General features: G+C 42.8%; 1 protein-coding gene across 1 annotated transcript in view; it reads left to right on the forward strand.

Annotated features, from left to right (window-relative positions):
* Nucleotides 1-27,250, forward strand: part of Fat4 (FAT atypical cadherin 4) — a 131,500-nt gene that overhangs the window by 92,609 nt on the left and 11,641 nt on the right. The window contains exons 8-13 of the mRNA XM_050138422.1: nucleotides 857-1,107; nucleotides 2,956-7,305; nucleotides 16,849-16,953; nucleotides 22,198-22,505; nucleotides 24,525-24,610; nucleotides 25,380-25,559. Coding sequence (XP_049994379.1) covers nucleotides 857-1,107; nucleotides 2,956-7,305; nucleotides 16,849-16,953; nucleotides 22,198-22,505; nucleotides 24,525-24,610; nucleotides 25,380-25,559 — 5,280 coding nt within the window. The remainder of the gene's footprint in view (nucleotides 1-856; nucleotides 1,108-2,955; nucleotides 7,306-16,848; nucleotides 16,954-22,197; nucleotides 22,506-24,524; nucleotides 24,611-25,379; nucleotides 25,560-27,250) is intronic.

A 27,250-nucleotide genomic window follows, 5' to 3' on the forward strand; every position in this document is an offset into this window, starting at 1 on the left:
GTGGATGCTCACCTTACTAGACCTGGATGGAGGTGGGTGGCCCTTGGACTTCCCACAGGGCAGGGAACCCTGACTGCTCTTTGGGCTGACGAGGGAGGGAGACTTGATTGGGGGAGGGGGAGGGAAAGGGGAGGCGGCGGTGGGGAAGAGACAGAAATCTTTAATAAATAAATAAATAAAAATTAAAAAAAAAAAGGGAAATGTCAGAGCAGCGCCATCACTGATGATGGCGGGGAAGTAGTTGATCTGTCCAGGAAAATATCATCCTTCCCTGACAGGAACACAGCGAGGTCATCTGAGGAATGAGGCCACATGGGAGCATCAATGCCTCTACGTGAAAAACAGCCCTCTGCTGTGCTGTGTATAGCCAACACGTTACACATCTAGTGTTCTGTCTTTAAAGAATAATCTCCCCAATTATTATAGATAGTGAAGAGAAATGCTTTTAAAGGTGTTTAAAAAATATCCACTAGTGATTCTGGCCACCAACCCCACTATTAGAACAAGGCAGAGGTTGCAATTCCTAGTGTAACTGTTTGAATGGCAACTGTGTTCTAGGCTTATTTTCTGGTCTTGCGTTGATCTGATCTGGGAGTTGAGAGACTCCTAAGGACCTTGAAGGGCTCTTGTGGTCATCGAACATTTTAGAATAATGATTGTGTACGTGACAGCCACAGAACATTCCAAGTAACTATTTTCCGTCCGGAATTTCTCATTGCTGTGTCTTTAAACTTTGTTTTTGTTGTTGTTGTTAAATATCTACATGCTTGCCTGTTTTATTTATTTACTCATAGAAATCAGGTTGCCATGACATCATAGCTGAATGTGACCCACCTCTCCTTGCTCTTTGCCTCAGCTATAGCATCATCGGAGGAAACTCACAGTTCACCATCAACCCATCCACGGGACAGATCATCACCAGCGCACTGCTGGACAGAGAAACCAAAGATAATTACACTTTGGTGGTGGTTGCCAGTGATGCTGGGTCTCCAGAGTCTCTCTCCAGTTCTACTAGTGTGCTTGTGACAGTGACTGACGTCAATGACAACCCACCCCGGTTCCAACATCACCCGTATGTCACACATATCCCATCTCCTACTCTTCCAGGTAATTCAATAGTAAGGTCACCCAGGTGTGTGTAGCTTATCAGACACATTCTGCTGCAAACAGCGCTAAGAGACATATGATACAGTCTAATTTGGAAAAACATCTGAAATTCAGGGTGTGAATTTGAGGTCCAATGGAACTGAAGAATTCTAATTCTTGCCTTGTAAATTATTCCCTTTCATCCAGATTAGCTGCATATAGGACTTCACAATGCTCATGGCCCCCTGGTTTTAATTCTTATAATGTTTCTTCAACACTGTACATGAGCAAAATAGATAGCCCGCCATCATCAGTGATGGCGCTGCTCTGACATTTCATTGGTGTGTAAGTTCCAAAGAGGGGAGGCATTGTCTTTATTCTTCATACCAGTTCCCTCAATGTTGAAGAAAATAAGCATTCAACTTCAATTCTTCATAGATATATTTTCAAAAAGTTGAACGAGTCAGTCATTCTAAGGGTTGCAGTTTCCCATTCCTCTCCTGCTTCTGCTGTCGCTCTTAGGAGCCCATTGTGAGTTGCCATCTTGGTAGCAACGTGAACTTATCTTCCTGCGCTGAAAAGAATTCGTTTATCATTTAGTTTGTAAGTAGTGGTACACTCTCTCAGGAACTAAGTAGATATGCTGCCACTTGTAATTGTGATAAAATTAAATGCAGTAAAATATACAAATAGAAGTAATACCATCTTCTTTCCTTGAAAATATTTTATTAGAAGGATCAACGAGTGAAGTCAGAATTTCTCTTCCTGTTCTTTGATCTCCTACGAACTCCAGAATGTCTGATACAAGTTGAATGAATAAAATCTATAAATGAATATGCCAGATTTCCATCAAAAAGAAATGCAAATAGGAATTCATGAATCCCTTTTGAGAAATCCAGCTGGCATGATGCTGACTGCGTGATTCTGGTCCATGCAGTGTTGGCATGATGCTGACTGTGTGATTCTGGCCCACGCAGTGCGTGCTGTACAGGGGAGGATCCTCTGGACAAGACGAGGTGTTGACCATGATCGCCTTCATCTCACTGCATTCATGTATTTAGCAAAACTCATTGCCGCTTGAAGAAATTCCGGCTTCTCACTCTTGTCACCGATACTTCTGTGGCGATATGGGGAAAGGTTTCTGAACGAGATACTGATCCTCAGAAGTCGTTCCTCTGGATGCTTCTCTGCATATTGCCACTCCAGTCTGTTTCAAGGGCATCTTGCCAGGGACTGGTTCTTGAATCCAAATTGAGTCCATGAATTCATTTCTTATTTTTACGACCTTACACTTATTTAAATTCATTACACGTATGTGTGTACACACATACTTTATCTCTATTTGGTAGTAGCTCGGAGATGAAAGAATTTTGACAGGACATAAAGGGTGTCGTGACCCCAAATCAGTGTTTGAGGGTGGAGCATGTTTTTGACAGGCTTTCATGAAGAGCAACCCAGCGGTGTTTCCAGATGCTGGGAGTGGTGGGCACTTTTCACTGAGCAGGGGGGTGGCTCCTGGCAGAGTTGAGACTCCAGTGTCTGTTGGAGGACTGTGTGCAGAGAGGATCTGTGCCCGGGGGCTGTGATTCTAGACAATCAGCCAATGCTTGCCATGGTTCTCTCAAGGGAAAATAATAACCAAGCCTAGCACCTTGTGTGGGGCGCACTGAGAAAATTAAAGGTCCCTTTCTGAAGTCATTAGTCAGGTTTGACCTCGAGACTTGAGAGACCATAAAGTTGATGCTGTTCTTTCCAGAAGTGGTGGAAAGGTTGAACCCAGCAGCAGCACCGCCTCGTATTTATCAAGGGGCCACCCACGGGACCCACAGAATCCCCTGCAGTTTTAACCAAGAACCTCCTCTGTTGCAGGTTCCTTTGTCTTTGCTGTCACGGTCACCGACGAGGATATCGGATCCAATTCTGAACTTCATTACTCACTCTCAGGGCGAAACTCTGAAAAATTCCACATCGACCCCCTGAGGGGCGCAATCATGGCAACGGGGCCGCTAGGTGGCGCTTCTGAGGTGACCTTCTCTGTCCACGTGAAAGATGGCGGCTCATTTCCAAAGACAGATTCTACTACAGTGACTGTCAGGTTTGCCAACAAGGCCGATTTCCCCAAAGTCAGAGCCAAAGAACAAACATTCATGTTCCCGGAAAACCAGCCAGTGGGCACACTGGTCACCACCATCACGGGGTCCTCTTTAAGAGGAGAAACTTTGTCCTACTACATTGCAAGTGGGAACCTCGGCAATACTTTCCAAATCGATCCGTTATCGGGACAGGTGTCCATCAATCGGCCTTTGGACTTTGAGCAGATACAGAAATATGTTGTTTGGATTGAAGCGAGAGACGGGGGCTTCCCTCCTTTCTCCTCTTATGAGAAGCTGGACATCACGGTGTTAGACATCAACGACAACGCTCCAGTTTTTGAAGATGACCCATTCGTGTCCGAGATCCTGGAAAACCTATCTCCTCGCAAAATACTTACAGTCTCGGCAACAGACAAGGACAGCGGGCCCAATGGACAGCTGGATTATGAGATTGTGGACGGCAACAAGGAGAACAGTTTCGTGATTAATCACGCTACGGGTGAAATCAGAAGCATTCGGCCACTGGACAGAGAAAAAACATCTCATTACGAGCTCACTGTGAAATCGTCAGACAAAGGGTCCCCTTCCCAGAGCACCTCAGTCAGGGTCATCATCAATATCTTAGATGAAAATGATAACGCGCCCAGGTTTTCTCAGATATTCAGCGCCTATGTTTCCGAAAACTCCCCCTTGGGCTATACGGTTACCCGGGTCACGACCTCGGATGAAGACATTGGCATAAACGCAATCAGTAGATATTCCATAGTGGATACAAGTCTTCCATTTACGATCAACCCCAACACAGGTGACATCGTCATTAGCCGACCTTTAAACAGAGAAGATAGAGACAGGTACAGGATCCGGGTATCTGCGCACGATTCTGGGTGGACTGTAAGTACAGACGTCACCATATTCGTGATGGACGTCAACGACAACACGCCCAGGTTTAGCAGACCCTCTTATTATTTGGATTGCCCTGAACTTCCCGAGGTTGGCTCCAAAGTGACTCAAGTATCGGCCACAGATCCCGATGAGGGGTCAAATGGACAAGTGTTTTATTTCATAAAGTCTCAGTCGGAGTATTTCCGAATCAATGCCACCACTGGAGAGATTTTCAATAAGCAGGTGTTAAAATACCAAAACGTCAGCAGCTTCAGTAATGTGAACATCAACAGGCACAGTTTCATTGTGACAGCTTCCGACAGAGGCAACCCTTCCTTACTCAGCGAGACCACGGTTACCATCAACACAGTGGACAGCAACGATAACCCACCTCAGTTTCTCAAAAGTAAATACTTTACGCCAGTTACGAAAAATGCTAAAGTTGGCACTAAGCTAATCAAGGTGACTGCCACGGATGACAAAGACTTTGGAGTAAACTCCGAGGTGGAATATTTCATATCTAACGGGAACCACTTAGGGAAATTTAAATTGGACAATCATACTGGATGGGTTTCAATAGCCGCTCCCTTGGTCTCCGACCTCAATCAGAACTTCTTGGTCACAGTCACTGCAAAGGACAAAGGGAACCCTCCCCTCTCGTCCCAAGCAATTGTTCACATCACGGTCACTGAAGAGAACTACCACACGCCTGAATTCTCACAGAACCACGTAAGCACCACCATCCCCGAGAGTCACAGTGTTGGGGCTGTGGTCAGGACTGTCTCTGCCCGAGACCGGGACGCAGCCATGAACGGTTTGATCAGCTATGACATTTCTTCTGGGAACGAAGAGGGCATCTTTGCCATCAATTCTTCCACGGGTGTGCTAACACTAGCCAAAGCCCTGGACTACGAGCTGTGCTCAAAGCATGAGATGACCATTAGCGCCACAGATGGAGGATGGGTAGCCAGAACTGGCTACTGCAGCCTGACTGTGAATGTGGCTGATGTGAACGACAATTCCCCAGTGTTTGTGCCAGACGAGTTTTTCCCAACTGTCATGGAAAACGCCCCGAGTGGAACCACAGTCATTCACCTAAACGCAACAGACGCTGACTCGGGGGTCAATGCCGTGATTGCATACACGGTGCAATCGTCAGACAGTGACCTGTTTGTCATTGACCCCAACACAGGCGTCATCACCACCCAAGGCTTCTTGGATTTTGAAACCAAGCAGAGCTACCACCTCACTGTGAAAGCCTTCAATGTCCCGGATGAGGAAAAGTGCAGCTTTGCCACAGTTGACATCCAGTTGAAGGGGACCAACGAGTACGTGCCTCGCTTTGTTTCCAAGCTCTACTACTTTGAGGTCTCTGAGGCGGCTCCTAGGGGCACGGCTGTTGGGGAAGTGTTCGCCAGTGACAGGGACATGGGTGCTGATGGAGAAGTCCACTATCTGATCTTTGGAAATAGCCGGAAGAAGGGCTTCCAGATCCACAAGACCACAGGGCAGATCTATGTGTCTGGGCTTCTTGATAGGGAAAAAGAAGAAAGGGTTTCTTTGAAGGTGTTGGCCAAGAACTTCGGCAGCATTCGGGGGGCGGACATCGATGAGGTCATTGTGAACATCACTGTGCTCGATGCTAACGACCCGCCAGTGTTTAGTCTAAACACATACAGGGTCCAGATCAGTGAAGGGGTTCCCATTGGGACCCATGTGACTTTTGTGAGTGCCTTTGACTCAGATTCCATCCCTAGCTGGAGCAGGTTCTCATACTTCATTGGATCAGGAAATGAAAACGGTGCCTTTTCCATTAACCCCCAGACAGGGCAGATCACAGTCACCTCAGGGCTGGACCGGGAAACCCTGCCTGTTTACAATCTCACGGTCTTGGCTGTGGACTCAGGGACCCCCTCTGCCACAGGAAGCGCATCCTTGTTAGTTACCCTGGAAGACATTAATGATAACGGACCCGTGTTGTCTGTCAGCGAAGGGGAAGTTCTGGAAAACAAGCGCCCAGGAACTCTAGTGATGACCCTGCAGTCCACAGATCCTGACCTCCCTCCAAATCAAGGCCCCTTCAACTATTACCTGCTGAGTACAGGTCCGGCCACTAATTACTTCAGTCTTAACACCGCCGGAGTTCTGAGCACAACCCGGGAGATCGACAGGGAGCAGATCGCGGACTTCTATCTGTCTGTGGTCACCAGGGATTCTGGGGCACCTCAGATGTCGTCCACGGGAACCGTCCACATCACCGTTCTAGATCAAAATGACAACCCCTCCCAGTCCCGCACAGTGGAGATATTTGTTAATTATTACGGTAACTTATTTCCTGGCGGGACCCTGGGCTCTGTGAAGCCGCAGGATCCGGACGTGTTAGACAGTTTCCACTGCTCCCTCACTTCGGGAGTCACCAGCCTCTTCAGTATCCCAGCAGGCAGCTGTGACCTTACCTCCCAGCCCAGGTCCACAGATGGCACCTTCGATCTGACGGTCCTCAGCAGCGATGGAGTCCACAGTGCAGTCTCCAACAATATCCGGGTTTTCTTTGTAGGATTCTCCAATGCCACGATAGATAACAGCATCTTGCTCCGCGTTGGCGTTCCCACGGTGAGGGACTTCCTGACTAACCACTACCTTCATTTCCAGCGCATCGCTAGCTCCCAGCTGACAGGCTTGGGCACGGCGGTGCAGCTGTATGCCGCCTACGAGGAGAACAACAGGACGTTCCTTTTAGCAGCTGTGAAGCGAAATCATAACCAGTATGTGAACCCCAGTGGTGTAGCCACCTTCTTCGAAAGCATCAAAGAGATCCTGTTCCGTCAGAGTGGAGTAAGGGTGGAGTCTGTGGATCATGACCCCTGCGTTCACGGCCCGTGTCAGAACGGAGGCAGCTGCCTGCGGAGGTTTGCCGTGGGCTCCGCACTGAAGATCCAGGAGAGCCTGCCGGTCATCATCGTGGCCAATGAGCCTCTGCAGCCTTTCCAGTGCAAGTGTGTGCCAGGCTACGCTGGCAGCTGGTGTGAAGTGGATATCGACGAATGCCTGCCGGCCCCGTGCCACAACGGGGGAACCTGCCACAACTTAGTGGGAGGGTTTTCGTGCAGCTGCCCAGACGGCTTCACTGGGAGAGCCTGTGAGAGAGACATCAACGAATGCCTGCCCAGCCCCTGCAAGCATGGGGCTGTCTGTCAGAATTTCCCTGGGGGATTCAACTGCGTGTGCAAAACTGGATACACAGGTATGATGGCGTGTTGCTTACTGTGCTTGCCACTGTTTTTTATCCAAAGACTTTAGCCTTAGTATGAGCGTTGTCATTTAATATATATTATATATATTCATTTAATATATATTTAATTTTTAAAGTTTTTGAAAATTTAATACATGGATACTATATTTATACCATTCCCACCACTCTTTTTTACACCTCCAACCCTTCCCACGTCCCTCCCCATTCCCTCTCAAGTCCATCCTCTCTTCTGTAGTTACTATTGGTACATATCTGTACATATACAAATATAGCCCATCAAGTCCACTTAGTATTGCTGATTTGTACTTGTATCGGGGTGGGCCCTGTGGAATTTCCAGCCTCCATATCGGCATAGCAGCTGGCATGGTCGTTATACAGGTCTCATTGAGGCAACTATGCTGTTGAGATTTCACGGGTATGGCCTCCTTGCCGTGTTTTGAAGACAGTATCTCATGCCAGGCATCCTGGTCCTCTGGCTCTTATGGTCTTCTCACCTCCTCTTCCATCATGTTCCCTGAGCCTTATATGGAAGGGTTAATAATCGTTTCTATTTTTTATTTTTGGATTAATTTTGTTTTATGTGTGTGAATGTTTTACCTGCGTGTATGCATGTGTATCATGGGTGTGCCGGGTGCCCATAGAACTCAGAGGAGGATGTCAGGTCCCCTGGAACTAGATTATAGATGGTGGTGGGCCACTATGTGGGTAGTGGAAACAGAATCTGGATTCTCTCCTAAAGCAACCATTACTCTTAAGCCCTGAGCTGTCTCTCTCGCCTTCATGTCTGGTTTGATAGGGTTACGTCAAACTTAATGGGCCACACAACAAACCCCATGTACCTACATGTACCCATGTATGTAAATGTACCTCTATGACAGAATTTACAATGCTTTCACTAGCTACATATGATGGCTTTTCATTTTATAATTCTATTCTTTTATATTCTTTATTTTTATTTAGCTTATATATCACCTGATATATTAGGTGATTAGCAACACCTAATTATTGTGTGTATTTATGGAGTACCAGAAGGAATTATGTTACTTGAGATGTTACCTAAAAAAGCTAGGCACAGAAGAACATTCAGAAGTAAATCAAAAAAGACATGGAACCTTTTATTTTCTTCACATGTGAATTGATCATACACATCTTAAAGCATTTTTGTTTTCTAAGTGTTCACTAATTCTTTTAGATTCCATGGTTTCCTTTTTATTGGCTCATACTCATTGCACAATGATGGCTTCTAAACACATTCTTACATACATGTTGTGTATATCGATCATTTATTATCCTCCTCTCTCTGTTCCCTTCTTCTTCTTGCTGTTATAATCCCATTCATTCACAGGACAGTTGCATGTCTTTTTTTCTGTCATATATACATACATATGAATATATGCATACATATGGTTTTCACACACACACACATATATATATATATATGATTTTATATATCTATATAAAATCTAGGATCCTGGGGCTGGGGAGATGGCTCAGTAGGTAAGAGCACTAGCTGCTCTTGCAGAGCATCCAAGTTCAGTTCTCAGCTTCCACATGGTGGCTCACATCCACCTGTCACTCCTGTGTTTTTTGTCCACTCATTCAGTGTTACACCCCTAGGTTGCTTCCATTCCCTGGCTTTTGACAAGAGCACCATGAGTGGACACTCATCTCCATGGTTGGATAGGAAGCGTTTTGGACATATGTCTGGCTGTGATAGAACCGGGTCATTGTTGGTGAGCTGGATGAGTTCTCATTCCTCCAGTGCACAGGACTTATGCTTCTCTTAATCATCACGGCATTTTGAATTATCTGTTTGCTTAATGGTGACCATTCTGGTTGGGATGGGAAGAAATGCTGGTTTAGTTTACATTTTCCTGGTAGCTCAGGATGTCAAAAAAAATTCTCCCATGTTTACTGACAATTTGTAGCTCCTTCTTTGAGCTAGTTGTTTCACCGGATTCTTCATTGGTGGGCTCACTTAGTCTCTTAGTATTTAGTATTTCAAATTCTTTATGTGGTTCAAATATTTAGTTCTTCATCAGATGAATCATCAGCAAAGATCTTCTCCCATTCGGTCTTTTTCCCCTACTCAATTCTTTCCTTCACTGTGCACAAGCTTTCTAATATTATGCAACTTAATTTGTGGATTCGTAGTTTTGTTGCTGAGGCTACTGGTGTCATGTTTAACAGGTCCCCACCTTAGCTATTTCTTGACATGTTTTTCCAATGCCTGTGGTTTATTTGTCTCAAGTCTGTCAAGAATATTCACAGAGGGACTATATTGATTTTTAAATGAGTTTTTAGTTTGTGCTACCATTTTATGGAAATAAATAGTTTCTAAGGTTCTTAAGAAAATTATGGCAGCCAATATCAGAGGCTAAGGAGGTAGGGGAGAGGAGGAAGAGAGTGGAGTTGGACCACAGGTGCAAGCTTCTTTGGTAGATGTCAACTTATAGCAGTGGCCTGTTATACCCATGTTTGGGTAACCACAAAAACACATATCCATATGATTCTGACAAAATTGTTTCACCTCATGTATTTTTCTCAGACTCCATTTAATGCTGTAGATCTTTTCTTTGTGTTTTACATTTTAAAGCCTACAAAATTACAAGCTATTTCTGTTCAGTGATCCTTATGTCATATACATCATATACATGCAGGAGGATAGACAGACCAGAGGGGGAGAGAGGTAGAGACAGAGACAGAAAGACAGACATGCAGAGAGACACACTCAGAGAGGGAGAGGGAGGAGGGGAGGCATTGCTGTATTTCTTCTCAGCATGGGAAGCTCTTCTATCATTTATAAGAGGTAAGAAGAGTGAGAGGTTGTGATTGACGTGTTCCTAGCAGCTTTGTGTGGGGAGGGTCTCGGTGCCTGAAAACTCCCAATAAAGCTGTAAACATAAAAATGATAATCACGTCACGGAGGCAGGAAGAGGGCATATGATTATTGCAACATTATAATTGTTTTGTTACCAGTTTTATATTTATTGAATGTTATTTTCCAGAGTAAGTATAGAACTCTACACATAATAAACAAATGCCAATTTTATATGAATGTTTGATAAAAAGATTGACTATTGCTTTTTGTATAACTTAGGTTCCAAATCCTTAGTTACTAAAAATAAAACAAAAGAAAATGCAAACAGTGAGTCTATGACACCCACCCACTTTCTTTATGTTTCTGCATTTGTTCCTTCTCTCATTGCTATGATAAAATGCCCAACGGAGTCACCTTATGGGATGAGGGTTCATTTTGGCTCAGTTTGAGGGGACAGGCTATCATGACATAGAAAGCATGGAAGAAGGGATGGAAGGTGGGTGGGTATATTGCTTCCCCAGTCAGGAAGCAGAGAGAGATGAACACTGTTGCCCCCAGCACTTTCACCATTTTATTCAGCTCAAGACTCCAAGTCAAGGGTTGAGCCACCTACATTCATGAACCTCAGTTAAACTTTGCTCAAAACACGCTCACAGACACACCCAGAGTTGTGTCTCCTAGGTGACTCTAAATCCCAGCATGTTGACATTCAGTATTAAAGTGAGTAGTCTTATTGTTTAAGTACACTTTCCTACAATTTAAATTTCATATTACACAGAGGATTTCTGAGTAGAGTAGAAGAGAATAACAAGTTTATTTCACTATGGAACACCTGAACATATTTTTTAGGTTTTGCCACAGTATGGGTACAAGTCAGTGTGGCTTTAGGAAGTATGCCTTGGGCTTGTTACCATGTGACATTTCCCTTTGCTTTGAGGCATGTCTTGTTATTTTAGGAGGAGTTAAAATTTGTCCATTCATCACTTTTGTGTCAATTTATAGTATACATTTTTTTCCAGACAGAGAAAAGTTATATACAGGCTGTACATAGCAATTTTTCCAAAGGAGCTTGCCAAACATATGCTTTCACAGAACGGACAGAGGACGAGATATTGAAAAGAGAATCCCAAGTTATATGTGAGTGCTGTGACAACTTGTGGTGACAGGGGTGTGTGATACAAAAGAAAAGAACTCTGTGAGTTGTCACGGCACAGCTTTCTAAAGAAAAAATACTTCGAGGAAAACACTTTGATGAACTAAATTCCCTGGGGGTACCTTTCCTTGAAAAAGGGATGGAAACAGCTTACACAGTGTGCAGAAATAACTACTTGCTACTAAATTAACTTGAAAAGTTTCTGAGGGGTTGGAGAGCTGACAGAAGCTAAGAGCATTTTCTGCTCTTGCAGAGGACAAGGGCTTGATTCCCGGCATTCACATGGCAGATCATAACCTTTGTAACTTTGGTTCCAGGGGGTCTAACACCCTTTTCTGGCCTCCACAGGAACTGAATGCACTTGGTGGACAGTTGTAACAAGCAGGAAAAACACCCCCCCACACACAAAAAATAAATACTTTAAAAATTATTCCAAGCATGAATCCTCAGAATGAATACACATACCTAAAGATTAGCAATAAAATATTTTAACAGTTATTTGCATACAAAATGGATTGCAATAGTTCCTATGCTCCGTTTCTCCTCTGTGTATAATAAACTCAAGAGATGGAACAGTGTTTGTGGTGGCAGAGCATAGTTGTGTTCGGGAAAGCAGAAGGTCCCATCAACTATAGGACCTCCAAAAAAAATCCTTATCTACACAGCATGGTTCTCTTTAACAGCTAAGAGGTAGATTGGCTCCTCTCTAATTATCAAAAAAGATATGGTGTGGAACAAATAAGCCTTAAATATTTTTCCTTAATAAATGCATTGCAGGTACTCCCAACAGGGACAGTCTGCATTCACCAAACACTTCCGCCTTCAGCCTGTGTTCAGTAAAGCCTCAGTATTCAGTCTCTGTTGAACAGGTGCTTCTGTCTTCAGTCTGAGTTCAATTTACCTTCCACTTTCTGCTGCAGATCATGCATCTTTGACTGAGCACTTCATGTAAACTTAAACTGTACTCTTGGGAGTGGTGTGGATATCCCATGTCAAGATTACACATGCATTTTCACCTTTGCTAGTTCCCATTTTCCATGTGATCAGAATCTTCACAACCCGGAGCAATTCTCCATTTGTCTATGATACTTAGTGATTATCATCAGCACAGTTAATGGCCTGATGTCAAAGCAGCAAGAGCAAGTAGTTCTTTAAAAGACTCACGAGGATAGTAAATGCATGTGCGCAGTCCCCTGTGCTGATGCATTTACTAGCTGTGGCAATTCACATGACGGCCACACAGTGAAGCATTAATATAATTAAAAATTAATATAATAAAACAATTGAGAGTCAAATATCATGGTGAGATTCTGAAAGATCAGAGAAGCAGAAAGCAGCCACCAGTCACCTCCTACCTCTTCTGTTCCTCCCTCCAAAATGGTTGAGATCCTCTCTCAATCCCGCTTAGTACATTCTGTCTCCTCTCTTGTCTACAGTCCTCCAAACCTCTATGGTTAATTTTGGTCAGCTAGTGGCTGCCTCCGCCCCCTGATTCCAAGCAAGCATTATTTGTCAGAACACAATCAAAATATCACAAAAGAGCACAGATTTGCTCTGTGCCTCTTCCAGAGAGCTTGCAAGGGAAATGCCTCTGGTAGAGACTGCTGATCGACTCAGACCATTAATTAAGTTAATGAGGCAAAAATGGGTTCCACACTGCTGCAGCACACGGAGTATCAGATCAGGAGGTGGTGTCGTGACTGGAATCTGCCATCTCTGCCTGACCTTACACCCTCAACAGAAGAAGCGCTTTGCAGGGTCACCCACTCACACAGGACAATTCAGGATTGACTGTTGGTTCCCCTCTGGGACTTAGAGTCTGAACTTTAAACACCTGAGAAGACATTTGGTGGCTCTTTTAGATTCTGAAATATAAATCAAATCCTTACCCTTTCAAGGTGTGTCTTTGAATATAAATATCTAGCTCCAACAACTCTTTCAATACACTGAGTTCCAAATAATTTTTATCCATTAAAGAAGAACTGAGAACTGTGCCTTTAAATGGTGAATAACTCATGTATTCTGATAAAACTAACTTCCTCATGAAGTTATTTATATATTTTTGATTATTAGTTTCTAAAAAATTCTGAGAGTAAAACTGATTTAAATTGAAATAATTAACAAAAGGATAGTTTGGTTTTTTTCCCCCGAAAATACCTGTTGGCTGTGAAGACAATCATTCTCAGACTATTTCCTATTCTCTGGAAGCCATGACTTTACTTGCTGTATATTTTGAAATGCATTATCAAGGCTTATCTTTATTCTAGGGTGTTTTTACACTCCTCTTTGAGCTATCCAAAATAACCTTTAGTGAATATTTAAGTGAAACTTAGATGTTTACATGAAAGTTATATTAAAAGTTACATAAAATTCATATTAAAAGTACAGAAAAAGGACATCTGAATTTATTTTATTATTAAATAGAAAAATTAAAAGATGATATTTACAAAAAGATTAAACTCAAGTTAGAGTTAGTTTCTTAATGATTTATTTTATTTTTAATTCAGTGTATGTGTGTTTGTCTGCGTGGTAGTATGTGTATCTGAGTGCAATGCCTGTAGAGGTCAGAAGAGGGCGTTAAGTCCCTTGGAACTGAAGTTACAGATACTTATGAGCCACCTGAGGTGGGGGCCAGGTACCGAACACCAGTCCTTTAGAAAAGTAAGATTTTCCCTTGACTACCGAGCCATCTCTCCAGTAGTAGAAATTTAAGAGATTAGCCACCTGGGTTTAAAAACTCCTGCTATTTCTTACAAAGCTTGGGAACCGTGTTCCTGATGATCGAGCCTCGGTTTCTCTGTCCTTGCATCCCTGTCTCTTGTCTTTAGGAAATGAGGCTTTCATTTTTTAGCCCACTAATATGTCTCCATGATCTATGTCTTACATTTACTTCCTGTAAGATACATAGGCCCACATATATAATATTTGTCATTTTTTAGTGTGACTCTAAAAGAAAAATTCAGACAAGGAAGAGAGTAGAGAAATCTAACATACTTACACTGTTAGTCCACGTGAACATCACACATTCTTTTGCAGTAAAAGAAGGATGTGGTGTATGACTTTCTTGTAGGAAAATGAGTTCAGTTAGTAGGAGACTTATTTAAATCTGTATTGGATAATGACATTTTAATAAGGGAAAAAAGCATACTTTTAAAAAGGTGTATGCCTCATCCAGTAGGAAAATGAGTTGCCAGATGGGGGGGGGGTTGTTTCTAGCCATCATCAACGGTGTGAAGTTCAGCACAAGCTTGCAATACCACAGTCTAGCCCGTGTCTCACTCCTACCACACTACAAACTTATTTTTGGTGCCTCTAAATGTGTCACTCGTTCATTCTCTTGCTCTCCCCTTAGAGTCCAGGAGCGTTCTGAAAATGTGCTCTGTGTTCTGCCGTGTCAGAACGCGGCCGATGCTGTTTATAAAGGAAAATACTGAATGTGTGATTCTGTGATGCTCAGAGATGGCTCAGCAGTGCCACGAGGCCTGCCTGACTCAGATTTATAATGTCAGCCTCAAACCACTGTGGCTTCAGAACCAAGCCGCGAAAACAAGAATGAGTTAAACAAAAGCTTAAGATGTGTTTAGAGCAAAGTTGCTGTGATGTAAGGCATTGTCTGTGGTCAGCCTTCACTAACTAGGGGGACAAAACATATGCATTGCAAGACACACAAAGGGCTCGCCAGTGCAGTAGAAACGGCTCTGCAGAGTGCATACATACACCGGCCTCTTAAGTCCAGGCCCTAGTACTGAAAAAGCAATTGAGGGCTGGGGAATTGGCACAGATGCAAAACTGCTGGCTGCCACTTCTGAGGGGGCCCACGTTCAGATCCACAAGACGTGCTTTAAAAGCTTGGTGTGATGGTGTGCCTGTAATTCCAGAGTTGGAGAAGGTGAGACAGGGGGATTCCTGGAGTTGACTAGCCAGCCAGCTTCACTAAGCCAATGAATTCTGGGTTCAGTAAAACAGCAGGTCAAAAAGTAAAGTCACTGAGGAGGACCCCTGGCACAGACACATGGCCTCCATGTGCGCATACACACACACTCACACACCAATATATTGTGGGCACGCGCACACATACACATACATACGCACACATGGGAACAGATTTGTTGAAGATGACGATAACACTAAGAGTCTAAATCTCAATAAAGAGAAATTAACTAGAAACTACACTCTCTCACTGTTAGCATCAGGAAACCAGTAATTCTCAAATAGATCTATTAACATAGCACTTTAACAGTTATGCATGTTTACATAGAAGGAAGCAACAAAAGAAGACAGGATTTAGACAGTGCACTTTGGCTGCCAAGAGAGAAAATGCTCTCCCGGCCCAGTACGAGCTGAGCACAGGAGCAGGGAACTTGCTCGGTCAGCGCCATTGTCTGTCACCTCTCAGTTGGGAAACGGGCTTCCATATTAGTCACTTTTCTTGTGTCTGTGTCAAAGAGGCCGAAAATAGCAGCTTAGCCAGGGAAGGGTTTACTTTGGCTCATAGTTCGGGACACCATGTCAGCAGGAGCAGGCACTGCTGGTCACATGGCATCCACAGCAAGGCAGAGAGGTGGACTCTGGCCCTCGGCTGCCCTTCTGCTTTAGCCCTGGGCTCCAGTCCACTGAAGGGTACCACACTTGAGCTGCACATTCCCACCCCAGTGACAGGATCTGGAAACCCCACATAGACAAGCCCAAAGGCTGTCTTCTCAGTGACTCAGTGTGCTGTTCGATCAACAGTGCTAACCTCCAGCTTCTAAGGACTCCTCTGTGGCGTGAGTAGCTTTCTTTCCTGTGACAAAGAAAATGCCATCTTCAGGCAGGTCTCTGCTTTTTCAGTTGGCATTTCTCCATCTACTCTCTGCCCAGCCCAATATTAATGGATCGAATTTAACAAGATCCACAAGAACAGCATCTATATGCTGAAAATGTACAGCGTATTATTACCTAAGACAAAGTGTGTAGCCCGTGGTAGAGAATGAATGAAAGAATTTGAAAACGTGATTGATGGGTTTTCTTGTTTCCTATTCTTCTTTACACAAGGAATGGAATAAGTTCGGGGATACTTCTTTTTCCTGTTATTTATTTATTTATTTATTTATTTATTTATCCATTTATCTATCTATTTATTTATTTATTTTTGAGTGGTAAAGATGTAGCTGTGCAAGCTCAGCCACACCAATTCTTCCTTTCAGAAGCCCGAGTCAATGAAATTCCTATAATGGAATTGTCAAAGTTTGCACTCCATTCCCAGTGTTGAATGTGAAGGTGCAGCCTCAGCAGGAGGAACAAAGTCAGGGGAATAATTTGAATGTTTTCACCATGACATTCCCTTGAAAATAGGCCTCTCTCCAAAACAGCTACGCAAAATGTACAAACTGTGTAGATCTTTATGATAGCACATCTGGATAGGATACGAAACTCTGAGAGATGATCCCAGTGACCTGTTGGGGAGTAGAGGGGCTTCTATGGGATTTGTTCCTGCAGGATGTAGTTTTTCATATAGTTATAGTTGATGTGGTTAGTATATTTATTTCTAAGTCTTCTTAACAAGTCTGATACATTTTAGGGAAAATGTGTGAATCTTCAGTCAATTACTGTGAATGCAATCCCTGCTTCAACGGTGGCTCCTGTCAGAGCGGTGTGGAATCTTATTATTGCCATTGTCCATTCGGTGAGTAGAATGTATCCATTGCTATACTGATCTAGAGACTGGCTCTAGGGATGTGGCTGAGTTGGTAGATGGCTTGCCTGCATTGAGCCTCGGGTTTAATTGTCACCACCTCATGGTAGTGCACTCTTATAATCCCAGTGTTCAGGAGAGGAGGCAGAAGGACCAGATGTTCAAAGTTATCCTTAGAAGCATAGAGAGTTCAAGACTAGCATGTACTACAAGAGACCCTGTTCCTATAAATAATATATATTTATTTGTAAATAGGTGAGCAGTATACTATGGCAATGTGTGATTAAGAGACTATTAATCGTTTTGCAAAAGACACTCAAGTAAAATGAAATATTTAATGCTGACTATTTTAAAGTCAGTTATGGAAATGTTACCAAGTACATCATTTTAATTATTGTTGGAAAAAACCCTCAAGATAATAATAGCCTTATGGATGCCTTCTTGTAACATTTAGCTTAATACTTAAAATATCCTCCAAACACTTTCAACTCCGTATCAAATCTCTAAGAAGAGTCAAAGGATTCTTGTTTCCTTTTTACATGAATTCAACCATTTCTACTAGATGAGCCTGGGAACTAAATGTACATCTGGGCTATTGCAGATAATTCTCAATAGCTAATAAAAACTCTACCACTGTGTTCTCTTGATGGACATTATCAGACCTTCTTGTGGCATCTACTGATTTCTTCAAGGAACCTTCAAATATTACCCAGAAATAGGTCAGCAAGCATCTGTGACTAATCCCGTCTATTTAAGATTTCCTTACCTCTCATCAGACACAGATTACATCTTTGGGGACGTGTCTCTCTCTAGGGAGGATAAAGCTGGTTCTCTTGCCTTTCCTCCTGTGTTCCCACTTCTAGATGGGCCTGGGATCTGCAGTTTTAGTGTCTGTAGAGAGGGATTGAGTTTCTCATGACCAGAGACATGTCTGTAAGCCTTCCCTCTGATCTCTACATGCGTACTATGACTCAGATGTCCCCACATCACATAAATGAAGCACTAATAATTATTATAACAATGATAATAATAAAACATAGTTAGGAAAAATCAATTTTAACGATGTTTCTGAGGCTCAGAAATGAAGCGATTTATTCAAAGTCAGGAAAACTGGCAAGGAATTGCACCATGAGGATGCGACTGGAGAACAGGTGCACGTTGCTGGTTTCATGCCAATATTACATTTTTTTAGGGTCTTATCAGAATGCCCACAAAGCAGTGAGAGTCTGTCCCTATGAAAACAACCATTTCCTCGGATCTCCTACAAGGCCAGTTTCTTTGAGCTCCCACAGTCAGGCTTCATGATTTAACTTGTGTTTTGGAAAGAAAACAAAATAAATGGGAGTGGAAAGTGGAAAATAATTTTCAAGTGACTGACAGAGTGTTTATAGTGTTAGCATTCCTTGCCATTGCACTAGCAAGTGTGTGTATTTAGAACAACCAGTGCCAAACACTAAGATTGTTTTCCATATGGTGCTGATATAAAACCCACTGTATGAGGGGGATGGTCAGGGGTCATACCTCGGGACTCAAATGTACCTTCCCTCACCCTGCAGCCATCCCTGGGGGAAGAGGAACCATACTCTAAATTACAGTAGACTCGAGGCTGGCAGTCCAGGTCTCAGCTAATTCCTTCCAAAGGCAAAACCCCAAAGCACTGCTGAAATGCAGACCTTGTCAGATGACCAGAGAGGCATTTAGAAAGAAAAACAAAATAAAAAGCCTTGGAATTCATCATCCATCCAATGCATCGTTTCAGGCAGCACAGCCTGAATTAGAAGGAAAAGTAATTTGCCTTCTCAAATTCAATATGGGTGACACACACACACACAAGAAGCAGCAGATGGAAATGCCTCAAAGACTCGGGGTGGTGACACACAGGGCGGTGACGCATAGACCCCAAACACTACCTTCCTTAGAGTTTTGAGGTTAGAAAAAAAATGTTCCCTTTATAGTCACATCAGCCAAAGGCTTGTTCTTTAGATTTTGATTCATTTATATATTCTTAGATGTATAGGTACATAGGTTTAGACAGTTACATAGATGATAGGTATGTGTCGGGGTCTGGTGCCATCCCAGAACATAAATTATTTCTCCAGACCAGAGGGGAGGCGTGGGGTTAAAGACACAACTCACATGGCTTTATCAGGAAGGAGATTCTCAATGATCCCTCATGAAATCCTGAGTTCACATCCTGAAAATTCTACCGCGTTTATTCTCCAAACAGCTTTTTTTTATATAATTTTTTATTGAAAAAAAAATTTCCGCCTCCTCCCCGCCTCCCATTTCCCTCCCCGTCTCCCTTTTCTTTCCCCATCCTCCCTCTCCTCTCCCCATCCCCCCTCGCCTCCCCCCCCCCCTCTCCAGTCTTAAGGGCAGTCAGGTTTCCCTGCCCTGTGGAAAGTCCAAAGTCCTCCAAACAGCTTTTATATCAAAACGTAAACTGAGGGAGAAGTCCATTAGCATTCTGTTTCCTAGGTAACCAGGTGAATGGCTTTAGTCATGCCCACACCATTGTCCACACCTTTCTATGCCCATTTTGTCAAGTCTCCCTTTCTTCCTGCTCTGTGTGCCAGCTCTGTCAATGTAGGCCGAATGAACATCCCTATCCCAGGAGTCCCCCAAATTACAAAGAAGGAGCAGAACTATAATAGCATATCCTGACCCTTTGTCTGTAAAGGCTGGGTGACCAACTTCTGTGAGGCCAGGTGCAAACCATGGCCTGGAAGTCTAGCTGCCATTCAATGTAGAGACATGGGCCTGTATGATATATGCCTCTACAGGCATCATGTATGTAGATAGATGATAGATAGATAGATAGATAGATAGATAGATAGATAGATAGATGATAGATAGATGATAGATAGATAGATAGATGATAGAGGATAAATACACAATATTTAAATAATGTATGTAGATGTAAAGCAATGACATATGAAGCCTAGGTTCACATTATATTACATATGTATCATTCTTCTAATTTTTTTTTACTTTTTAACTTTGGTTTAAGATTTAAAGTAATAAATTGTACATATTTCCTAGTCAGTTAACTGACCTTTATCTCTGCCTGGACAGAAAACGACAAGTTAATCTATGTATACTTTGCAAAAGCTTCCCAGCTATTTAATCTCAAAGACTGGATAGAAAATGTGATACAGTCAAAATAGTTAAGTAAAATCAGAGTATATATGTCTTTGATGTTTTCCTCTATTTCCCATGATTCTATGACTGAGGTTCAGTTATAAGTACTCTGAAATAGTGGCGTTCATTCCTTTGAGCTCAGCTATTCCCAGACTCTAACTCAATGCATTTACTATAGACATAAAATCCAAACTAAAGAATGAAACCTTTTCAAAGCTGGGATATAAACCCTGCCTGCCGCTGTGGGTTACTTTCCAATCGTCAGCCACATCTACCAGTGTGTGGGGAGAAGGACTTGGCTTAGTGCAGCAGCATCAGCAAAATTCACTGTCAAGATGGAAACAGGCTGTGCAAACAAATGGAAATGCTAAGCAAAAGTACTCCAAAGGAGCCCCCTGTGACTCATCCCAAGGAGGGAGGGCTCAGTGGTGAAGGGTACTGACAGCTCTTCCAGAGGATCCAGGTTCCATTCCTAGCACCCACATGGTGGCTCCCAGCCATCTGCAGTTCCAGTTCCAGGGCACCCGATGCTCTCTTCTGGCCTTGGTGGGTACCAGCAGTAAAAGTAGTGCACAGAAGCAAAGGCAGGCAAAGATCCATTTGCATAAAAGTAAAGAACATGACTAATAAGCAGATCTTAAAACGCCGACTTCTGTGCTGGAGGCAACATACCTTTTCCTCATTCTGTGGCCTTGGAAAATACTGCTGAGTGGGGGACTGGATTTTTTTTTAAGTCAAAACAAATGAATCTACTGTCCTTAATTGAATTAATATGGTTTTTAAGAATGATAATTATGTATCGTGGCCTTGGTAGTGGTGCATGCTTTTAATCCCAGCTCTTAGGAGGCAACGGCAGGAGGATCTCTATGGGATTCAGGCCAGCCTGGGCTACACTGAAACCATGTATCCATAAAATAGAGTAAAATAAAGTAAAATAGAATACAATTATATATTATGGTTGACTATTTTACAAACATCACCAAACTAATTTTTTTACCCCTCCCCCCCCAACTAATTTTTATAACATATGGAATATTTATTTCTGAGCTTATTTTGCTTAATATTATCAACCTCTATCATTCCATTTTTTTATTTTTTTATTGAAAAAAAATTTCCGCCTCCTCCCAGCCTCCCATTTCCCTCCCCCTCCCCCCCCCCCCTTCCTCTCTCCCCACTCCTCTCCCCCTCCCTTTCCAGTCCGAAGAGCAATCAGGGTTCCCTGCCCTGTGGGAAGTCCAAGGTCCTCCCCCCTCCATCCAGGTCTAGGAAGGTGAGCATCCAAACAGGCTAGGCTCCCACAAAGCCAGTACATGCATTAGGATCAAAACNCCGAAGAGCAATCAGGGTTCCCTGCCCTGTGGGAAGTCCAAGGTCCTCCCCCCTCCATCCAGGTCTAGGAAGGTGAGCATCCAAACAGGCTAGGCTCCCACAAAGCCAGTACATGCATTAGGATCAAAACCCAGTGCCATTGTCCTTGGCTTCTCATCAGCCCTCATTGTCAGCCATGTTCAGAGTCCGGTTTTATCCCATGCTTTTTCAGTCACAGTCCAGCTGGCTTTGGTGAGCTCCCAATAGATCAGCCTCACTGTCTCAGTGGGTGGGTGCACCCCCCGTGGTCTTGACTTCCTTGCTCATGTTCTCCCTCCTTCTGCTCCTCATTTGGACCTTGGGAGCTCAGTCCAGTGCTCCAGTGTGGGTCTCTGTCTCTATCTCCATCCATCGCCAGATGAAGGTTGAGGAGAGAACTCTTCTCAAACATACTCCTTCCTAGTACCTTTAATTTTTGAAATTGTGGAATGCATAGGTAAATTCCTAACTCAGAAAACAACATTGGAATCTCATTTCTCTCAGAAGTCATATAGTTTTCTGTGTCTTCTTTCTGCAATTCTGTGAGCAAGGTCTGCTTCATGCCAAGCATGACCGTGGAGCTTCCTCTAGTTACAAGAGCGGCAACTTAGGGTAACACTTGACGAAGGGGTGATGATAATGTAATTTTTACCTGTGTGATTCATTATTATAACTGAAAATGTTTTGTTAAGAATAACTGGAGGAAACCTAGCTAGACTTGACTGTCTATCTCTCTCTCTCCTGCAGGTGTCTTTGGGAAGCACTGTGAATTGAACAGTTATGGATTTGAGGAACTGTCATATATGGAGTTTCCCAGCCTGGACCCTAACAACAACTACATTTATGTCAAGTTTGCAACTATCAAAAGTCATGCTCTATTGCTTTATAACTACGACAACCAGACAGGAGAACGGGCAGAGTTCCTGGCGCTGGAAATAGCGGAAGAAAGACTCCGGTTCTCCTACAATCTGGGCAGTGGGACATACAAACTGACCACTATGAAGAAGGTGTCGGATGGACAGTTCCACACAGTGATGGCACGGCGAGCAGGAATGGTGAGGCCCCCTCTTCCCTCATCCCGCTGTCACTGCTCTGCTCCTGGGAAGCCTGCGTAGAGGATTACCGTCAAAGGGCAGGGCGCGCGTTTATTGGGTGACAACTGTGCTGTTGTCTCAAGCAAAGGACATGTGATCAGAAGAGTAGATTTCCCCCTAAATGATAACATTTATTATAGTTTACTTGAGAGGAAGGTGATAAAAATCTTCATGTCTCTCACAAGAGTTTGTGGAGATTCCAGTAGCTGCTAGGTATGCTAAAAGCAAAGAAATCGTGTGTTTTAAAATTAGTATTTTATTATTCAGTGGACAATAGCGATAAATGGACTCTATTAATAGTTTCTGAGATGTGAGAAGGCTATGATCACCTTTTCTAAATCTTGCCTTTAAATAGCGATGTTTATGGACAGCCCCCAATTCATGAACAATGTTCATAAAATGAAGTCATTGGCATTCATCATAAATATGGCTTAATTATAAGACAGGAAACCCGTTATCTACCATATTTATATGCAAGTGAGATGCGTTATTGAGCTTGATTCTGCCCTTGTGGTGTTTCCACTGTTTCTTAAAATCTAGCCCATGGCCCACAGTCATGTGTGGGAAGCCCAAAGCAGTGCCATGTTGATACCGCCCTCAGATGCGTGTATCATGGCATTAGAACACGTTTAGGAAGACTCCTTTCCCTAATGGGGCCATCTGTTACACCACCACATTCTGAACCTCACACTCACAGTGCTGTTGGATAAAATAGGAAAGGCTTTGGCTTTTGGTGACTCTTACTGACGTGGAACCAGGGGTCATCCAGCTTCACTGTGGAGAAGAGAATAATGTGGAAATTCAGTGTTGTCTCTGCCAACAGCAGTCTCCCTGGCCATTGCCTATAGGGAAGAACATGGCTTCAGCCCCTTCATGGGTCTTGTGAACACAGAGGTGGTTTTTTATTGATCAAGAGGTATATTCACACATCCACGTACACAGCTCTAGAGGGCTGTGACACCTCAACTTGTCTGACAATGGCTGTCAGTTGTGACTGAAATCATTGAGAAATTTTGACCATGCAGCAATGCATTCTGTTGACACAGGTGTGTGCTACTGTTATTTGAAATAATAACATTGTTATTAATAATTATATATAACAATGTTAATAATAATTAACATTGATAAGGGCACTTACCTGATGTTTGTACATTTCTACAGAAGATGAGGGAGGGGAAACCATTATCAGAATAGATTATATGAAATAAGTTTTTTCTTTATTTTATTTTATCTTTTTAAAAAGAAAACAAACTCTCTTTTTTCATTTTACATACCAATCCCAGTTCCCACTCTCTCCCCTCCTCCCATTCCCTCCACCTTCCTCCCACCCAATTCCCCATCCACTCCTTAGAGAGGGTACGTCATTGCTTTGAGGAAGGTACAAAGCTGAGCAAGATATTCCTCCAAAGAGAATGGGTTCAGAAAAGCCAGTACAAACAGTACAGATAAATCCTGCTGCTACTGCCAGTGGCCCCACAGTCTGCTCCAGTCATAAAAAGAAAAATGTTTAAAACATAAATTTCCGTGTATTTTAATATATATGACATACTTTCATAATCATTCCGTAAATATGGCAGATAGAATAAGTCTTTTCAAAAATTTTGAAAGATTAGGATACTGAATAGCAGAATAAATATTTTTATTGAAATTATACTCTTATGGAGTTGAGATTTTCCAGGAAGACTACTGGCTTCTTAATTCTCTCTTATATAAATGAGGCACAAGGAAGATGACTGTTTCAAAGGTGGCTCATCACTCTGATGTGTACAGATAATTAGAATTCAAGATGCCATGGGGACCTGTTTCCATAACTTCAAATGTGAAGCAAATTACAGGATATGTTATGCATACATTAAATCAAGAACATCGTAGTAATGTTAATTTCAATTATCCCCACCTGAGAGCAGCGCTGGCGGTGTCTACTGGGGAGGCTGATGTCATTTGGAAGGCCTGTGGTGACTGTCCCCTCTCTTATTTCAGGCAGCATCTCTAACTGTGGACTCCTGCTCCGAGAATCAGGAGCCAGGCTACTGCACCGTCAGCAATGTAGCAGTTTCGGATGACTGGTAAGTAAAATCATAACTCCATTCTTATTATCAATGAAATGATGATTTACAAGAACTTTAAATAATTATTTTCCATACTAAATGGCTGTATACCCCCTCAAAGAGATATTCATACTACAAAGTAACTACTGTCAGGGAAACATTATTTTAATTATGGGTTAAAAAGTCACAAAGTGATGAGACAGGGGTAAAATCAAAGGAAACAGTGTCTACTGTAGCCAGGACTGCTTAGGTTTCCCTTCACGAAAGGCTCTCATGCACCCTGAGTTCTGTGAGCCTGTACAGCATGACGGCCACTCATTCAGGCACGTTCTCTTCACGTTTGTGGGATAATTGAGACATGTTTTTTTAATAGCGCTTCAAGCTGAATTGCAGTACTGGCCAATCCAAGGCAAAAGGGATTTTGTAGGGAATGAGAAGTGGAGACGTAGAGTGATCCCTACCCACTGTCTTTATCGACATGCTGGAGGGCTTGCTGTGTTCTTAAAGAACCTTGCAACCCGTAGAAGTAACAGTCTTGGCATCTGTGCGTTTGGTCTTTTCTAGATTGCTCAATTTTGCTGACAGCATTGCTGTGTGCATCCAATGTGGATAGTTGAAAATATAATTTCATAAGCTTCACTGTCTTTGTAATGTAAAACCCAAGCAATCATGAAAACACCTGCTTTAGGCTGGATGTTGGCCTGGATGCTCACGCTGGGAAAGTGAAATAATTGACCAAAATATTTTGTATTGTTTTTGAGATTTTTACCCTTTCGCATTCTCATAGGACTCTTGATGTTCAGCCAAACCGAGTCACCGTTGGAGGAATCAGGTCCTTAGAGCCAATCCTTCAGAGGAAGGGACAGGTGGAGAGCCATGACTTTGTGGGGTGTGTAATGGAGTTCGCTGTCAACGGGCGACCCCTGGAGCCCAGCCAGGCTCTGTCAGCACAAGGCATCCTTGACCAGTAAGATTTCCTTCCTTCCTTCTTTCCTTCCTTCCTTCCTTCCTTCCTTCCTTCCTTCCTTCCTTCCTTCCTTCCTTCCTCTTTCTTTCTTTCTTTCTTTCTTTCTTTCTTTCTTTCTTTCTTTCTTCCTCTCTCTTTTTCCTCTCTCTCAACTATCTCTATCTATCTATCTATCTATCTATCTATCTATCTATCTATCTATCTATGCATCTACCTATCTACCTACCTATACCTACCTATTGGTGGTTTTTCAAGACAAGGTTTCTCGGTGTAGCTCTGGCTGTCCAGGAACTCAGTCTGTAGATCAGGCTGGCCTCAAACTCTCAGAGATCTTCCTGCCTCTACCTCCCAAGTGCTGGGATTAAAGGTGTGTGCTACCACACCCAGCAAGATTTTCTTATCATTAAAAAATGAAAATCTATGCCAATACCACACTGTTTTCATTACTGTAGCTCTGTGATAGAGTTTGAAGTCAGGGATGGTAATGCCTCCAGAAGATCCTTTATTGTATAAGATTGTTTTGGCTATCCTGGGTTTTTTATTTTTCCATATAAAATTGATTATTGTCCTCTCAAGATCTGTGAAGAATTTTGATGGGACCTTGATGGGAATTGCATTGAATCTATAAATTGCCTTTGGCAGAATTGCCATTTTTACTATGGTGATCCTCCCAATCCAAGAGCAAGGTAGGTCCTTCCATTTTCTGGTATCCTCATCAATTTCTTTCTTCAATGCTTTAAAGTTCTTGTCAAATAGATCTTTCACTTCCTTGGTTAGAGTTACCCCGAGATATTTTATGCTGTTTGTGGCTATTGTGAAAGGTGAAGCTTCTCTGATTTCCCTCTCTGCTTCCATATCCTTTGTGTATAAGAGGGCGACTGATTTTTTGGAGTTGATCTTGTATCCTGCCACATTACTAAAGGTATTTATCAGCTGTAAAAGTTCCTTGGTGGAGTTTTGAGGGTCACTTATGTACACTATCATATCATCTGCAAATAACGAAAGTTTAACTTCTTCCTTTCCAATTCGAATCCCCTTGATCCCCTTATGTTGTCTTATTGCTATTGCTAGAACTTCAAGCACTATATTGAAGAGGTATGGCGAGAGTGGGCAGCCTTGTCGTGTTCCTGAGTTTAGTGGGATGGCTTTGAGTTTCTCTCCGTTTAATTTGATGTTAGCTGTCGGCTTGCTGTATATAGCTTTTATTATATTTAGGTATGACCCTTGTATCCCTAGTCTCTCCAAGACCTTTATCATAAAGGGGTGTTGAATTTTTGTCGAATGCTTTTTCAGCATCTAATGAAATGATCATATGGTTTTTTCCTTTCAGTCTATTTATATGGGCTGTGTCTTGTCTGCACCCTCTTTCTGGTCATTCTATTCCTGTTGTTTCACACACCCTGGGTTCCTAGTTCACAGTAGGACTTCCCACTGCTTTTTCCTCAACCTGAAATCAACTTTTCTTGAAATCTAAATGCAAATGTCTTCCCCTTACCCTCAATGTAGAGATACAGAATCCCTCCAAGGTTATATACTCTTCAATCTGCAGAGGATCTCTGTCTAACAAACAGCATATTCATCTTTTCCCTTTATTGTCTGTCTTTCACACAGGAAAACAAAGCCTCTTTCCTTTACTATATGGATTCATTCATTCTCTTATGTCTATGGCTGGTGTCATACCTGGCTTGTAA

Source organism: Alexandromys fortis, unplaced genomic scaffold (genome assembly GCF_014885135.2).
Source record: "Alexandromys fortis isolate MF-2015 unplaced genomic scaffold, M_Fortis_MF-2015_v1.1 scaffold_15, whole genome shotgun sequence".
NCBI lineage: Eukaryota > Metazoa > Chordata > Mammalia > Rodentia > Cricetidae > Alexandromys > Alexandromys fortis.